The 17,400-nt window shown below is 45.8% G+C and overlaps 1 protein-coding gene and 1 long non-coding RNA gene across 4 annotated transcripts in view; one reads left to right on the plus strand and one right to left on the minus strand.

Annotated features, from left to right (window-relative positions):
* Positions 1-692: 692 nt before the first annotated feature.
* LOC129060994 (uncharacterized) lies at positions 693-6,086 on the minus strand. Its single transcript, XR_008527905.2, has 3 exons — positions 5,651-6,086; positions 3,683-3,778; positions 693-850 (listed from the first exon to the last, which is right to left on the minus strand). It is a non-coding gene; the product is annotated as an uncharacterized LOC129060994 (long non-coding RNA).
* UBE2V2 (ubiquitin conjugating enzyme E2 V2) overlaps positions 4,483-17,400 on the plus strand; it is a 64,611-nt gene continuing 51,693 nt past the window's right edge. Inside the window, exon 1 of one of the 3 annotated variants that reach the window (XM_024250614.3) lies at positions 4,483-4,616. In XM_024250614.3, coding sequence (XP_024106382.1) covers positions 4,520-4,616 — 97 coding nt within the window. In that variant the 5' untranslated portion in view covers positions 4,483-4,519. 3 annotated transcript variants of the gene reach the window in all.

Genomic DNA, 17,400 nt, shown 5'->3' on the forward strand with positions numbered 1-17,400 from the left:
TAGTGTTCAAGAAATTACATAAAGTTCCTAGAAATCAGATAGTCCTGATATCATAGTATTAATCATAATTCTAGTTATTATCTTAAAATATTGTATGTCTTGAAATAACAAAATTTCCTTGTCAGTATCATTATAATATGAATACCATTTTCTTTTCTCCTAAGCTATCTATTGCTTACAGCAATTTGGTAAGTTATAATTTTGTACAAAGAATGTAAACATTTATCTTTTCTTCCTACTTGATCCCTGCAGAATTCAGAAACTATTAGTATTTTTATTTTCATGGCAATATAATTATTTGCATAAGTTCAGTAAGAATCTGCTCTCTTTGTACCAAGACACAGTTGGAAACATTAGTCATGTTACCAAAGCTTTGACTGAAATGTCATACTTTCAGATATAATCACACAATTTTTAGGAACTAAGGTTGACTCCATGGAGCCAATACGGCCCCTTGAAGGAAAAAGCTGGCCTTGTATCTTGTACACAAGATTCCCTCACATGTTTCCCTTGCAATGTATAAGGGACGGTCACTTCGCACAGGCCCAGGAACCTCAGGACATTTTGGGGATCACAAGAAGAGAGAAAGTCACTGAAACCTATAGGATAGCAGGACCTTGGCTAGGCTTCCTAGGATGGAGAGGCATTTAAAAAAAATAATTAATTACTTTTTTATTAATTATTTGTGCTGCTATAATAAAATATCTGAGACTGGGTAATTTATAAAGAACAGAATTTATTCCTTACAGTTCTGGAGGCTGGGAAGTCCAAGAGCAAAGTGCCAATAGGTGTGATGTCTGGTAAGGGCTCGGTCTCTGCTTCCCAGATGGCTACCAGAACACTGCATCCTCTGGAGGGAAGGAACACATGTGTCCTCACATGGTGTAAGAGATGGAAAGGGAGCTAGCTAGTTCCCCTGAGCCATTTTATAAGGGCTATCATCCATTCATTACAGCAGAACCCTAATGACCTCATCACCTCTTAAACGTCCCACTTTTTTTTTTTTTTGAGACGGAGTCTCCCTCTGTCACCCAGGCTGGAGTGCAGTGGCGTGATCTTGGCTCACTGTAACCTCCACCTCCTGGGTTCAAGCGATTCTCCTGCCTCAGCCTCCAGAGTAGCTCGGATTACAGGCAAACGCCACCACACCAGCTAATTTTTGTATTTTTAGTAGAGATGGGGCTTCGCCATGTTGGCCAGTCTGGTTCTTGAACTCCTGATCTCAGGTGATCCACCTGCCTCGGCCTCCCAAAGTGCTGGGACTAGAGGTGTGAGCCACCATGTCTGGCCCAGAGTTTTATTATTACTCCAATCAGTCTCCCCGAGAATTCGAGAATTGGAGTTTTTAAGAATAATTTGCTGCCTGGCGAGGTGGCTCATGCCTGTAATCCTAGCACTTTGGGAGGCCGAGGCGGGCGGATTGCCTGAGTTCAGGAGTTTGAGAACAGCCTGGGCAACATGGTGAAACCACGTCTCTACTAAAATACAAAAAATTAGCTGGGCATGGCAGCGTGTGCCTGTAGTCGCAGCTACTCGGGAGGCTGAGGCAGGAGAATTGCTTGAACCCGGGGGGTAGAGGTTGTAGTGAGCCGACATCATGCCACTGCACTCCACCCTGGGCGACAGAGTGAGACTCTGTCTCCAAAAAAAAAAAAAAAAAAAAAATTTGCTGAGTAGGGGGCCAGTGAGTTGGGAGTTCTGATTGGTCGGGTCAGAGATGGGAGTCAAAGCTGTCCTCTTGTCACTGCTAAGTCAGTTCCTGGGTGGGGGTCACAAGACCAGATGAGCCAGTTTATCGATCTGATTGGTGCCAGCTGATGAATCAAGTGCAGTGTCTGCAAAATATCTCAAGCACTGATCTTAGGTTTTGCAATAGTGATGTTATCCCTAGGAGCAATTTGGAGAGGTTTAGAATCTTGCAGCCTCCAGCAGTATGGCTCCTAAACCGTAATTTCTAATCTTGTGGCTAATTTGTTAGTCCTGCAAAGGCAGTCTAGTCTCCAGGAAGGAAGGAGCCTTGTTTTGGGAAAGGGCTGTTGTCTTTGTTTCAAAGCTAAACTGTAAACTAAGTTCCTCCCAAAGTTAGTTCAACCTAGCTGTGTTAGACCATCCTGGCTAACACAGTGAAACCCCATCTCTACTAAAAATACAAAAAATTAGCCGGGCATGCTGGCGGGTGCCTGTAGTCCCAGCTATTCGGGAGGCTGAGGCAGGAGAATCGCTTGAACCTGGGAGGCAGAGCTTGCAGTGAGCCAAGATCGTGCCACTGCACTCCAGCCTGGGCGACAGAGCAAGACTCCGTCTCAAAAAAAAAAAAAAAAAAAAAAAGAGAGTGAAAGGTTGGGAGATATCAGGTAAGGACAGAGCTGGTGCGGTGACAAGAGCGGTTTGAAGTTTGCGGAAGCTGGGGAGTATGTTATGCGAGGGATTTAGGGGCTCATTGAGGAAGCCTTTGGCTGCTTCATAGAGGGGGTGAGCTAGGAGGGCAAAGTTGGGAATCCATATTCTAAAAAAGCTTGCTAGTCCTAGGAAGGAAAGGACTTTCCTTTTGGTGGGGCCGGGGCAGATTATCTATTAGTGCCTCTTGGGCGGGGTCATAGCCTGGTCCCCAGGGGAAAGTTGAACTCTTAGGTAAGTTACTATGGAGCTGGAAAGTTGAGCTTTGGAGGAGGAGACTCTATATACCCTTTGGTGGCAAGAAAGTTTAAGAGAGAGACTGTATGGGTTTGAGAGTCTTCTAGAGAGGGGCTGCAAAGGAGAAGTTCATCCACGTAATGAAGAAGACAGCTGGGGGAAAGGTTTAAGGAGGTGAGATTTCAAGCTAAAATTTGTCTAAAGAAATGAAGGCTATCTCTGAAGCCTTGAGGGAGGACAATCCAGGTGAGTTGTTGTGACTGGAGGGTGTCAGGGTCAGTCCAATTGAAAGCAAAGAGGTTTTGGGAATCAGGGTGAAGGGGAATAGTTAAAAGGCATCTTTCAGGTCAATAGCAGTGTAGTGGGTGGTGTTGGAGGGAATGAGAGAGAGTGTATAGGGGTTAGGGACTATGGGATGAATAGGAAAGATGGCCTGATTGATGGCTTGGAGGTCTTGGATGAGTCGGTATGAGCCATCTGATATTTTAACCAAGAGGATGGGGGTGTATGGAAAATGTGTTGGCCTAAGAAGACCACGTGAGCAGAGCTTGTGGCTGGCTGTGAGCCTTTTTGGTGGGTTAGGGAGATGGGGTATTGGGGGACATTGAGAAATTTAGAGGGGTCTTTTAACTGAATTTTGATGGGGTCATGGTGAGCAGCTAGGGAAGGGGTGGTGGTGTCCCATACTATTGGGTTTACAAGAGAGGTGGGAAGTGGGTACTGGGGAGAGGGCTCAGGGGCTGGACTAGCGCAAAGGAGTAGGAGGGACTCTGGTTGAGGAAGGCAGAAAAAGGTGATAGAATCTTTGAATTTGGCTAAAACGTCTTGGCCTAGGATGGGAGGTAGGGCAACGAGGCATGATAAGGAAAGAGTGTGAGAAAATAGTATCAAACAGAGAGCAAGTAAAGGGTCTGGTGGCGTGTGGACTGATGTGAGATGAGTCCGTCAAGCCCCACAACTGAGACCTGGGAGGCATGAGTGGGTCCTGAAAATTCAGGCAAAGCCCAGTAGGTGGCCACGCTATCGATTAAGAAAGAGATCGGCTTACCTGCTACCAGTAGAGTTATACTGGGCTCCATGCAGTGATGCCAGTGGGGGCCAGGGGCCCTGGGCCTCGTCAGTCTTCAGTGGCTAGGCCGAGGAGCTGTGGGAGTGCAAGCAATTCTTCACTTTTTGTCTTGTTGAAGGGGTGGTGGCTCTGAGGAGCAGGCTTGTCTGTCCGTTTGCTGAGAGGACAGAGGGACTTCCAGTGGCCTGTCAGCTGGCAGACTGGGCAAGGGCTCTTTGGTACTCGAGGGTTAGGACACGCCCATGCCCAGTAGCCTTCTTTGCCACACTTAAAACAAGGCCCAGGAGGGTTGCTGCTATCAGGTCTTTGTGCCCTTGGGTAATACGGCTGGGTTAATGGATAGCCGCTGCTAGAAGTTGGTATTTAGCACGATCTCTTTGGGCTTTATCTAATTTATTTTGCTCATCCCTGCTATTAAAGACTTTGAAAGCCAGGTTAAGGAAGTCTTGTTGTGGGGTTTGAGGGCCATCTTCAGCCTTTTTAAATATGCGCTGGATGTCGGGGGCAGATTGGGAAATAAAATGGGTGTTAAGAACAATAGTTCCTTCCTGGGAGGCAGGATTGACATGGGTATATTTTTGGAAAGCCTCTGTAAGGCGAGAAAGGAATTAGGCAGGGTTTTCATCGGCCTTTTGGGAGGTTTCTTTGAGTTTTTCGAAATGTACAGCCTTATGGCCAGTTTTGTTAAGGCCTGCAATGAGGCAAGTAATCATATGATTACGGGAGGCCCGGCTGGGGTCTGGGGGTTAATATTCCCAGGCAGGCTCTTCCCAGGGGGACTGCAGCGGCCCCTACTGGCCTAGTAAAATCTTGCCAATGGAAGTCATCGGCATGGGCCTGGGCTGCAAGTCACATTGTTTCTTTCTCTTCCGGAAGGAGGGTAGAATACAGAATAATATAGAGATCATGCCAAGTAAGTTCATAAGACTGGGTGAGGTATTTAAATTCTTTCATATAAGTGTCGGGATGGGAGGACAAGGACCCCAGACGTTCCTCAGTTTGGGAGAGATCGGAGAGGGAAGAGGGGACGTGGACACGGACGATCCCTTTGGCCCCTGCCACTTCCCGGAGAGGACGATCCCTTTGGCCTCTGCCACTTCCCGGAGAGGAAGCAAGGGAGCGGGCTGCTGGGCATGTTGGGCTCGAGGACGAGTAAGGGGTGGAGATGGGGAGGACTCAGAGTCGGAGGCGGGATGGTTGGAGAGAGGGAGGTAGAGCCGGAGTGGAGGCATATGGTGGGGGGTCATGCTGTTGTGGTGGAGGATTAGGATGTTATCAAGGAGGGGAAAAATCAGCGGGATCAAAGGAGGCGAAGTCATCGGCTGGGGCTATTGGGGTGAGGGGAGCAGGAGGCGAGTGGAGTTTGGAGCGGGCGAGGATAATTTGAAAAGTAGAGCAAGACTGGCAGAGGGAAGGATGACTACGGAGAGTAAAGAAAGCCAGAACATAAGGAATCTCAGACCACTTCCCATTGCAGTGGCAAAAGTTGTCTAAGTCTCTGAGCACGTCGGAATCGAAAGTGCCACTTTCGGACCATTGGGAGTCATGGTCTAATTTGTATTGAGGTCATGCGGTATTACAGTAAAAGATAAGCCTTTTAGGGCAGATTTCTGAATGGAGGCCAAGAGTATTGAGATTGCATAGGAGGCACCCAAGGCAGGTAGTTTTAGGAGGAGCAGACTGACAGGCTCCTATAATGAATGGAAGTAGGGGGGCGCGTAGAGGAAGAAGAGACTGCCGGTGACAAGGACGTGGAAGAGGGCATTCCCTTTCCCGCGGAACTTGTCTGGAATAGAGGAGGTAACCGCCGTGTCAGGTGTCCCTGAAACAGAGGAACCAGAGACCTGGAGGCCGGAGGAAGCCCTTGACCCAGCGCTGGGTCTTTTGGAAACCGAGAGACAGGCGGTCAAGGGTTTCGGGGAACAGCAACAGTCTCTTTTTACTCACCCTGGTGGAGGCTTTGATGGTGGATGAAGTCGTCAGCAATGGGAGAGTCTAGGAGATTCTCTGGGTCTTCGGCAGGTTCAGGGAAGGGAAGAGATTGGCCAGGAGATAGGTGATGGGGAGGGAGAGGGAGGGAGGGGGAGAGAGAGAGAGAAAGAGAAAGTGAGAGAGAGAGAGACAGAGAGCGAGAGCCGGCCAGAGTCTATCCCCTTCCCAGGTTTTAGCACCAGAATGTAAGGTCAGCCAAGAGAAAGGAAAAATAGACCCAAAGTCAGGCGAGCAAGTTTTTATTAACCTGCCGGCTGCCCCCTTAACAGTCAAGGGAAGCAGCACCAAGCTTACAGAATGAGGGGTTTATATTGGGGAGAGGAGCTTGAGGGAGTTCTTTGGTATGGCCGCATCCCGGGGTTGTTTGCTGGTTAATTTTGCCACATATCACCTTGTGACGTTTATTACAGGAGGGTGTAGGTAAAGTTTGTTTATGCTTCCCACAGCCTTCCCCTGTGAGGTCTGAATGGTTTGTAATTGGGGTTTGCTTATCGCAGCAAGGTCTGATAAGTGAAAGTCGGCTGGCTTCACCGCAGCCCTTGATAAGGGTTTAGAAATGTAAAGAGACTTAGGGAAGGGTGGGTGGCACAGAGAAGAGCTGCAGAGCATTAGGGGGAGGGGTGGGCAGCACCAAAGAAGCTTTCTTGGGGCAGTTTGTCCCTAACAATATCCAAGGACTGAGAACTGAGGAGAGCAAAGATCACCTGGTGGCTATCAAGCAGACCATCCAGAGGCAACACTCCTTATCTGAGGAATTCATAAGTAATTAGACTTCCCTTTTTTTTTTTTTTTTTTTTTGAGATGGAGTCTTGCTCTGTCGCCAGGCTGGAGTGCAGTGGCACAATATTGGCTCACTGCAACCTCTGCCTCCCAGGTTCAAGTGATTCTCCTGCCTCAGCCTCCTGAGTAGCTGGGATTACAGGCGTGTTCCACCATACCCAGCTAATTTTTTTTTGTATTTTTAGTAGAGACAGGGTTTCACCATGTTAGCCAGGATGGTCTTGATGTCCTGACCTCATAATCTGCCTGCCTCGGCCTCCCAAAGTGCTGTGATTACAGGCATGAGCCACTGCGCCCAGCCCAGACTTCCCTATTATCTAAAGCCAGTATCTGGTACCAAGCTTCTTGACAAAAAACTTATAAGTAACTATGCAGCAGGACGAGCCACAGACAAAACTCCTCAGACACTGGGTTAAAGAAGGAAGGAGCTTTATACGGTCGGGAGCATCAGCAGACTCACGTCTCAAAAACCGAGCTCCTCAAATGAGCAATTCCTGTCCCTTTTAAGGGCTTACAACTCTAAGGGGGTCCACGTGAGAAGGTTGTGATCGATTGAGCAAGCAGGGGGCTTGCATGCACCAGTAATCAGAATGGAACAGAACAGGACAGGGATTTTCACAATGCTTTTCCATACAATGTTTGGTATCTATAGATAACATAACCGGTGAGGTCAGGGGTTGATCTTTAACTACCAGGCCCAGGGCATGGCACCGGGCTGTCTGCCTGTGGATTTCATTTCTGCCTTTTAGTTTTTACGTCTTCTTTCTTTGGAGGCAGAAATTGGGCATAAGACAATATGAGGGGTGGTCTCCTCCCTTAACTAGAATTTCTATACGTCTCTGGAATGTATCCATGTTGAAACTCATTGTGCAACCCTTGCTGACATCATGGCACCAAAATGTCTACAGATGTAATCACTTATCATGACATATGTGGCTAAAATGGTCCAAATTATCCTTAGGCTCCCACTTTAAGGTCCATAAATACTCCTAAGTAAAATCCACTGTGCAGCTCAGTCCTCTCTTGCTGAAGCGCCCTGTTGCAGTCTGCTGCAATGTGTTATCTAATATAACTTTCCTTTTCAAACCTAAACTGTTGTTGGTAAATTCTTTTACCACCTGCAAGCCAACCACTCTCTGCTGCTGGGGCTCTGATAAGGCCACTAAGAACTAGTCCTCAATGGCCAGGAGCAGTGGCTCATGCCTGTAATCCCAGCACTTTGGGAGGCCAAGGTGGGCAGATCACGAGGTCAGGAGATAGAGACCATCCTGGCTAACATGGTGAAACCCTGTCTCTACTAAAAATACAAAAAAATTAGCTGGGTATGGTGGCGGGCACCTGTAGTCCCAGCTACTTGGAAGGCTGAGGCAGAAGAATGGCATGAAACCGGGAGGCGGAGCTTGCAGTGAGTGGAGATCACGTCACTGCACTCCAGCCTGGGCAACAGAGGGAGACTTTGCCTCAAAAAAAAAAAAAAAAAAAAAGAACTAGCCCTCAATACTATGAATTCATGTAGAAGAGGAAGACTCAGAATAAATGGCAAGTGAAGTAGCAGAAGGACCAGGTGTTTCTCTGTATTTTGATGCATTGATGACTTGGGGCCTTGTGGAGCCTTGAAGGATGGCCCCTCTCAGTGTTAGCTAATTCCTAGAGATAGTAAACAGCACTTTGTGGATTGAGCCTTTCAAACCAACCGAGTGCACTCCCTCACCACCTTCTTTATTGAGCTCTCACACTCTGGACACTATTTTCCCACCTTAATCATTCAAGGACAAAGTAACCGACAATTAGGGACAGCCCTTATGCCTCAGAGCCTGCTTAGCATTTGCTTAGCAGCCAATGCTAAGCCTGCTTATCATCCCTTTCCTGTTCCTTCCCATGGAAAATACAATTAAGGCTGTTATCCACATTTTCCTCTTGCTCCTGCCTCCTGACCAAACCTACTACCTTTAAAACCTAGGACATGCCTGTAATCCTAGCACTTTGGGAGACTGAGGTGGGTGGATCACTTGAGCTCAAGAGTTTGAGATGAGCCTGGGCAACATGGTGAAACCTGTCTCTACAAAAAATACAACAAATTAACCAGGCACTGTGGCATGTGTCTGTAGTCCCAGCTACTCAGGAGGCTGAAGTGAAGGATCACTTGAGCCTGGGAGGTTAGGGTTGCAGTGAAGGATCACTTGAGCCTGGGAGGTTAGGGCTGCAGTGAGCTGTGATGGTGCCACTGCGCTCCAGGCTGGGCAACAGAGTAAGACCCTGTCTCAAAAACAAAACAAAACAAAACAAAACAAAACAAAAAAACACTATGAAAGTGTGGTAACTTTGAGGCCAAGTGAAAAATTGGCCCTCCAGAAGAAACAACCCACAGAATGGGAGAAAATATTTGCAAACCATACATCTGAAAAGAGCTTAATATCAAAAATATATAAGGAACTCAAACAACTGAAAAGCAAGAAAGCAAATAACCTGATTTAAAAATGGGAAACAGGCTCAGCACAGTGGCTCATGCCTGTAATCCCAGCACTGTGGGAGGCCAAGGCAGGTGGATCACTTGAGGTCAGGAGTTTGAGACCAGCCTGACCAACATAGTGAAATCTCATCTCTACTAAAAATACAAAATGAGCCGGACGTGGTGGCGCATGCCTGTAATCCCAGCTGCTTGGGAGGCTGAGGCAGGAGAATTGCTTGAACCCAGGAGGTGGAGGTTGCAGTGAGCTGAGATTGCGCCATTGCATGCCAGCCTGGGCAACAAGAGCGAAACTCCGACTCAGAAAAAAAGAAAAGGGCAACAGATCCAAAAAGACATTCCAAAAAGAAGCAGAGGCTTATGATCTAATAATTAATTAAAGGTCGTACCTGTTAACATTGTTGCATTGGGGATTAAGTTTCCCACACTTGATCTTTGGGGGACTCATTCAAACCACTGCAAACATTATTCACAATAGCCTCAAGATACGGAATTGACTTGTGTCCATCAGTGGATGAATGGATAAAGATAATGTGGCATATATGTACACAGTAGAATACTACTCAGCCTTAAAAAGAAAGAAACACTGTCATTTGTGACAATGTGGGTGAACCTGGAGGACCTTATATTAAAGTGAAATAAGCCAGGCACAGAAAGATAAATATTACATTATCTCACTTACTTGTGGAATATAAAATAATTTCAACTCAAAAGTAAGGAATGGAGGCCAGGCATGGCGGCTCACACCTGTAATCCTAGCACTTTGGGAAGCTGAGGTGGGCAGATTGCTTGACCTCAGGAGTTGGAGACTAGCCTGGGCAATATAGTGAAACTGAGAGGAGAGAAGGGAGGAGAGGGGAGGGGAGGGGAAAGGAAAAAGTAAAGGAAAGGAGAAACAGTGGTTATCAGGGTGTGGGGGGATTGGGGAGATGTTGGTCAAAGGATACAAAATTTCAGTTAGATAGGAGGAATAAATTCAGATCTATAGTTAATAACAACGTACTGTGTTCTTGCAAATGGCTGAGAATAGATTTTAAGTGTTCTTACCAGAATATGATATGTATGATAATGCATATGTTAATTAGCTTAATTTAGCCATTCCGTAATGTATACGTATTTCAAAATATCATGTCGTTAAAAAAAAAGAGAATTGGCCAGGCGCAGTGGCTCACGCCTGTAATCCCAGCACTTTGGGAGGCCGAGGAAGGCGAATCATGAGGTCAAGAGATCGAGACCATCCCGGCCAACATGGTGAATCCCCGTCTCTGCTAAAAATACAAAAATTAGCTGGGCATGATGGCGCACGCCTGTAGTCCCAGCTACTTGGGAGGCTGAGGCAGGAGAATCGCTTGAACTCGGGAGGCGGAGGTTGCAGTGAGCCGAGATTGCGCCACTGCACTCCAGCCTGGGCGACAGAGCAAGACTCTGTCTCAAAAAAAAAAAAAAAAAAAAAGAGAGAGAGAGAGAGAATTTAGTTCTCAGATAACAGAATTGTTGATTGCTGTAGAAGCTGCTGGCAGGTCAAGTGGGATAAGCACTGGGAATTAACCATCAAATTCCATAATTGGATGGCACCGTAAACAGGGAAAACCTAATGAAAGTGGAGAAGAGTAAGCTTTAGACCAAACACTTTAAGTGGTTGAACTTTGTCCCCAACAAGAGAAAGAAGCCCAGCTCCAAATTTAAATTACAGGGGAGATAGCATGAAAATGTCAAGGCAACAATGTTCCCAGGGCGCATAATGGTTTTTTTTGTGTGTGCATGTGTGTGAGTGTGCTTTGATTGCAGGTACTGAGCTTCCTGCTAGTGGGAGGGTCCATGAATGTCTTGGCTATTGAGGCCCCACAACTCTGAGGGTTAAAAAGTCAAGTGGATTAAAATGGATCTGATTTTCATGTTACAGAGAGAACATATTAGTTTTTTTGCTGTACTAACTTCTTAGTACAGACTAAAAGAGCAGATCAGTTTAATGAAAAGACAACAAAAATAAATCAGGAAAGGATTCAGAGAAGTGGGATTTCAATTTGGCCTTAAGGAAGGACAGGATGTTGAAAGGTGGAGGAGAGATGCAGTATCTCAGGTGGAGAAACAACCAGGGCAATGGCAATAGTGCACCTGAAAGGCGGCTTGGCTGAGTGTGGGCATCCACTGGAGAGAGATGGGAAATCATTCAGGAGACGTCAGTGGCGGCTGGGTTCTGGTAGGTTGTGAAAATCAGGCCGTGGTGTTTGGGCTTGGCATCCTTGGCCAGGTTGGTAAATAGACCATTTCCTGCTATAACTCCTTCTGGTAGTTACATCAACATGGGATGACAAGACTTTTTTTCTGCTGAGCTTGGACATGGTCTTAGAAATGGCTCTTCAGATAATCATTATTGGCAATCAATATGAGACTTACCACCAATCTGGTGGTAGGCAAAAGGAAGCGAATGCAGCTTTTCTCAATCAGTAAGGACATAATAAATGCGGTGTTTAAGAAGTATTGATATTCAGGATAGGTCAGCTAGAGGCTGTTGCTAAGTATGTAATGCTGAGGTCACTAGAAGTCAGCAGACAAACTTGGGGAACGTTTAATAATTTGATGATAATATTAGAGTTTTTCTCTACACTGGTAAGAAATTTCAGTTAGGTTATTTTGTCAGGTCCCTTCGTGAGAAAAACAGTCTCATTTTGGCTTGTCAAGTTAGAGTGGCTTGACAGTAGATAAGCATACTATATTATGATTCTCCTTTATTTTCTCTTCTTTTTTTTTTTTTTTTTTTTTTTGAGACAGAGTCTCGCTCTTGTCATCCAGGCTGGAGTGCAGTGGCGTGATCTCAGCTCACTGCAACCTCCGCCTCTTGGGTTCAAGCAATTCTCTGCCTCAGCCTCCCAAGTAGCTGGGATTACAGGTGGCCACCACCATACCTGGCTCATTTTTGTATTTTTAGTAGAGAGAGGGTTTCACCATTTTGACCAGGCTGGTATTGAATTCCCGACCTCGTGATCCACCTGCCTTGGCCTCCCAAAGTGTTGGGATTACAGGCATGAGCCACCGCACCTGGCCCCCTGCTTTTTTTTTTTTTTTTAAGACAGTGTCTCATTCTGTTGCCCAGGCTGTATTACAGTGGTGCCATCATAACTCACTGAAGCCTTAACCTCCTGGCTCAAGTGATCCTCCCATCTCATCCTCCTGAGTAGTTGAGGCTACAGGCACGAACCAGAATGCCAGCTTTTTTTTTTCTCTTAACTACTTTTTCTCCTTTTTTTTTTTAATTCAAGTTTTGGGGAACAGGGGCAGAACATGCAGGTTTGTTACATAGGTATACACATGCCATGGTGGTTTGCTACACCCATCAATCTGTCATCTACATTAGGTATTTCTCCTAATGCTATCCCTCCCCTAGCCCCCAACCCCTGACAGGCCCCAGTGTGTGATGTTCCCCTCCCTGTGTCCATGTGTTCTCACTGTTCCACTCCCACTTATGAGTGAGAACATGAGGTGTTTGGTTTTCTGTTCTTGTGATAGTTTGCTGAGAATGACAGTTTCCGGCATGATCCATGTCCCTGCAAAGGACATGAACTCATCCTTATTTATGGCTGCATAGTATTCCATGGTGTATATTTGCCACATTTTCTTTATGCAGTCTATCACTGATGGGCATTTGGGTTGGTTCCAAGTCTGCTATTGTGAATAGTGCCACAATAAATATACATGTGCATGTGTCTTTATAGTAGAATGATTTATAATGCTTTGGGTATATACCCAGTAATGGGATTGCTGGGTCAAATGGTATTTCTAGTTCTAGATCCTTGAGGAATCGCCACACTGTCTTCCATAATGGTTGAACTAATTTACACTCCCACCAACAGTGTAAAAGCATTCCTATTTCTGCACATCCTCTCCAGCATCTGTTATTTCCTGACTTTTTAATGTTCACCATTCTAACTGGCGTGAGATGGTAGCTCATTGTGGTTTTTATTTGCATTTCTCTAATGACCAGTGATGATGAGCTTTTTTTCATGTTTGTTGGCTGCATGAATGTCTTCATTTGAGAAGTGTCTGTTCATATCCTTTGCCCACTTTTTGATGGACTTATTTTTTTCTTGTAAATCTGTTTAAGTTCTTTGTAGAGTCTATATATTAGCCCTTTGTCAGATGGATAGATAGCAAAAATTTTCTCCCATTCTATAGGTTGCCTGTTCACTCTCATGATAGTTTCTTTTGCTGTGCAGAAGCTCTTTAGTTTAATCAGATTCCATTTGTCAATTTTGGCTTTTGCTGCCATTGCTTTTGGTGTTTTAGTTATGAAGTCTTTGCCCATGCCTACGTCCTGAATGGTATTGCCTAGGTTTTCTTCTAGGGTTTTTATGGTTTTAGGTCTTACGTTTAAGTCTTTAATCCATCTTGAGTTAATTTTTGTATAAGGTGTAAGGAAGGGATCCAGTTCCAGCTTTCTGCATATGGCTACCCAGTTTTCCCAACACCATTTATTAAATAAGGAATCCTTTCCCCATTGCTTGTTTTTGTCAGGTTTGTCAAAGATCAGATGGTTGTAGATATGTGGAGTTATTTCTGAGGCCTCTGTTCTGTTCCATTGATCCATAAATCTGTTTTGGTACCAGTACTAGGCTATTTTTTTTACTGTAGCCTTCTAGTATAGTTTGAAGTCAGGTAGGTAGTGTGATGCCTCCAGCTTTGTTCCTTTTGCTTACGATTGTCTTGGCTACGTGGGCTCAATATCCCTGATGAACATTGATGCGAAAATACTCAATAAAATTCTGGCAAACTGAATCCAGCAGCACATCAAAAAAGCTTATCCACCATGATCAAGTTGGCTTCATCCCTGGGATGCAAGGCTGCTTCAATATATGCAAATCAATAAACGTAATCCATCACACAAACAGAACCAATGACAAAAACCACATGATTATCTCAATAGATGCAGGAAAGGCCTAGACAAAATTCAACAGCCCTTCATGCTAAAAACTCTCAATAAACTAGGCATTGATGGAATGTATCTCAAAATAATAAGAGCTATTTATGACAAACCCACAGCCAATATCATACTGAATGGGCGAAAACTGGAAGGAAGGATTCCTTTTTTTTTCTTTTATTTTGAGATGGAGTCTTGCTCTGTCCCCTGGGCTGGAGTGGAGTGCAGTGTCGCCATCTCGGTTCACTGCAAGCTCCGCCTCCCGGGTTCACGCCATTCTCCTGCCTCAGCCTCCCGAGTAGCTGGGACTACAGGGGCCTGCCACCACGCCTGGTTAATTTTTTGTATTTTTTTTTTTTTTTAGTAGAGACAGGGTTTCACTGTGTTAGCCAGGATGGTCTCGATCTCCTGACCTCGTGATCCGCCTGCCTCCGCCTCCCAAAGTGCTGGGATCCACGCCCGGCCGGAAGCATTCCCTTTGAAAGCCAGCACAAGACAAAGATGCCCTCTCTCACCACTCTTATTCAACATAGTATTGGAAGTTCTGGCCAGGGCAATCAGGCAAGAGAAAGAAATAAAGGGTATTCAATTAGGAAAAGTGGAAGTCAAATTGTCTCTGTTTGCAGATGACATGATTGTATATTAAGAAAACCTCATAGTCTCAGCCCCAAATCTCCTTAAGCTGATAAGCAACTTCAGCAGTCTCAGGATACAAAATCAATGTGCAAAAATCACAAGCATTCCTATACACTAATAACAGACAAACAGAGAGCCAAATCATGAGTGAACTCCCATTCACAATTGCTACAAAGAGAATAAAAGTACCTAGGAACACAACTTACAAGGGATGTGAAAAATCTTTTTTTTTTTTTTTTTTTTTTTTCAGTTTTATGTAGAGACTAGGTATCACTATGTTGTCCAGGCTGGTCTCAAAGTCTTGGGCTCAAGCGATCCTCCTGCCTCAGCCTCCCAAAGTGTTAGGATTACAGAAGTGAGCTTCGGCGCTCAGCCTGTATTACTTTCCTTTTTCTTTCTTTTTTTTTTTTTTGAAACGGAGTCTCCCTCTGTTGCCCAGGCTGGAGTGCAGCGATTTCTTCTCACTGCAGCCTCACTTCTTGGGCTCAAGTGACCCTCCCACCCCAGCATCCCTAGCTGTTCAAATTTATTGTGCAACTCTTTTGAATCGTTTATCAATGCAAATCTGTCAATGCCCACTTATTTTTATTTATTTTTTTTGAGGCGGAGTCTCGCTCTGTTGCCCAGGCTTGGAGTGCAGTGGTGCAATCGCGGCTCATTGCAACCTCCGCCTCCCCGGTTCAAGCGATTCTCGTGCCTCAGCCTCCCAAATAGCTGGGATTACAGGCGCGCTACACCACGCCCGGCGAATTTTTGTATTTTTAGTAGAGACGGGGTTTCGCCATGTTGGCCAGGCTGGTTTCGAACTCCTGACTTCGGGTGATCCGATCGCCTCGGCCTCCCAAAGTGCTGGGATTACAGACCTGAGCCACCGCGCCAGGCCCTCATGAACTTATACTGTAGCGTTTCATTTTGAGAGCGGATTCACAAGGGAATTGCGGAAACGGCAGCGAGGCCCCGCGACCCCTCGGCCCACGTGCGAGCTGTCTCGGCTTGCGTAGCCCCGCGCCTGCCGGGGGCGGAGTCCGCTGTGACGCGCGCAGGGCGGCGCGCTCCCGGAAGTGACGCGCGACGGTTCGTGCGTGCGTGCGGGCGGCTGCGTCGGGCTGCAGGAGAAGATGGCGGTCTCCACAGGTCGGTTCCCGGGCCGAGCTGCCTGATTTTCCGCTCCGACCCGGCTCTGCCCTTCCGTCTGCTGCTGGCGCCCGAGCGCTGACCGTGCGGGAGAAGCCCGAGTGCGCTGTCTCGAATGCCGCGCTCTCCGCAGAGCGTAGCCTGGGACCGGGTGGGACCGGCGCCGAGGCCCCGGCGGCCATCGGGTTGGCGGGTCGTGCTCGCGCGTCGGCCGCGCGCCGGCGGGCTGGGGGCGGGGTGGCTCCCGCTCGGGCGCCCCCGTAGGGTCCGGCGGGCGCGGGTCCGAGTTGTAGGCTGAAGGCTCTACGGGAGGGAGGCGAGGAGGCCCAAGGTGGGCGGGTGTCAACCTCCGGCACCGAAGGTGGGTCAGGCCAAGAGGTGTCCTGGATCAGAGTAGGGGTCCCATTGCCTTGGACTCTCCTTGACATGGGTTGGGGAGTAGAGGACGATTGCTCCTTAAAGTAAGAGAGAGAGGATCATTCTTACCTGACTGAATACGCGTTATCTTTTTATTATTTATGAGGAAAACTGCAGTGCAAACAAAATAAAAGACCAGAGCAAGATGAAAGCTAATTGAAGAACAAGTGGTTTCTTAGATAAGCTGTTCAACTCTTTCCTACTGAATACAATGTTTGGTTTCCTGTGAGCACACAATTAAGTATTAACGTTGAGGTTTTAGACATTAGACCATTTCAAAAATGTTAAAAATGTTAAGCTTTAGTTTACATTTAAAAATGTTAACCCGTATGATCTGCCTTTTTCTTTTCTTTTCTTTTTTTTTTTTTTTTTTTGAGTCAGAGGCTCACCCTGTTGCCCAGCTGGAATGCAGTGGTGTGATCTCGGCTCACTGCAGCCTCCATCTCCCAGGTTCAAGCGATTCTCCTGCCTCAGCTTCCCAAGTAGCTGGGATTACAGGAGCGTGCCACCAGGCCCGGCTAATTTTTGTATTTTTAGTAGAGACGGGGTTTTGCCATGTTGTCCAGACTGGTCTCGAACTCCTGACCTCAGGTGATCCGCCCACCTCGGCCTCCCAGAGTGCTGGAATTACAGGCGTGAGCCACCGCGCTCGGCCTCATCTGCCTTTTTCTAGACTTCGTTGAAACTAGATTATAGAGCAGTGTGATTTAATAGTTTATGCCATCATTGCATAATAAAATGAATTTTCAAATCTATGTGTACTGAAATGGAAGGCTTTGAATATATGTTGTAATTGTTGCTTTAGAGTAATCCTCAGGCTACATTCTGCATACATTTTAATTAAGTAGTGTTTTTTACGTCTTTATTACATACAGGTGTCATAGGTTTTAAGATCTTTAGCAGTTCTAGTGTTGGAGTAGTATACATATTTGGGTCAGAGCTAGCTAGTAAGGCAAGGATTATTTTAAAAGTGGAATTTTAGTGTTACGACTTTACTGTGCTTGCTGAAATCTAATCTGTGTGCTCGTTAACGGGGCCATATCTTTCTAACAGTTGTCCTTAGGACCTCTTATAGATTTTTGAAAATTTAGTAATAAAATAATGCATTTTAATTTAATACTTTTCATTTTCCTTTTGTGGGTTGCATTATTAAACACAATTTTTTCATAACACTATATATGAGTGAATGTTAATATTTTGAAAAGACCAAAGGTTAGATGATATTAATGGCAAATACTTTTTGTTAATCACTTTTAGTTGTTTTGGAAGTTGAATATAAATTATAAAGATTACTGATAAATTATTAGCATATTGTACATAGGGAGTCTGTAATTTTTTTTTTTTTTTTTTTTGAGA

Source organism: Pongo abelii, chromosome 7, assembly GCF_028885655.2.
Source record: "Pongo abelii isolate AG06213 chromosome 7, NHGRI_mPonAbe1-v2.0_pri, whole genome shotgun sequence".
Taxonomy (NCBI): Eukaryota; Metazoa; Chordata; class Mammalia; order Primates; family Hominidae; genus Pongo; species Pongo abelii.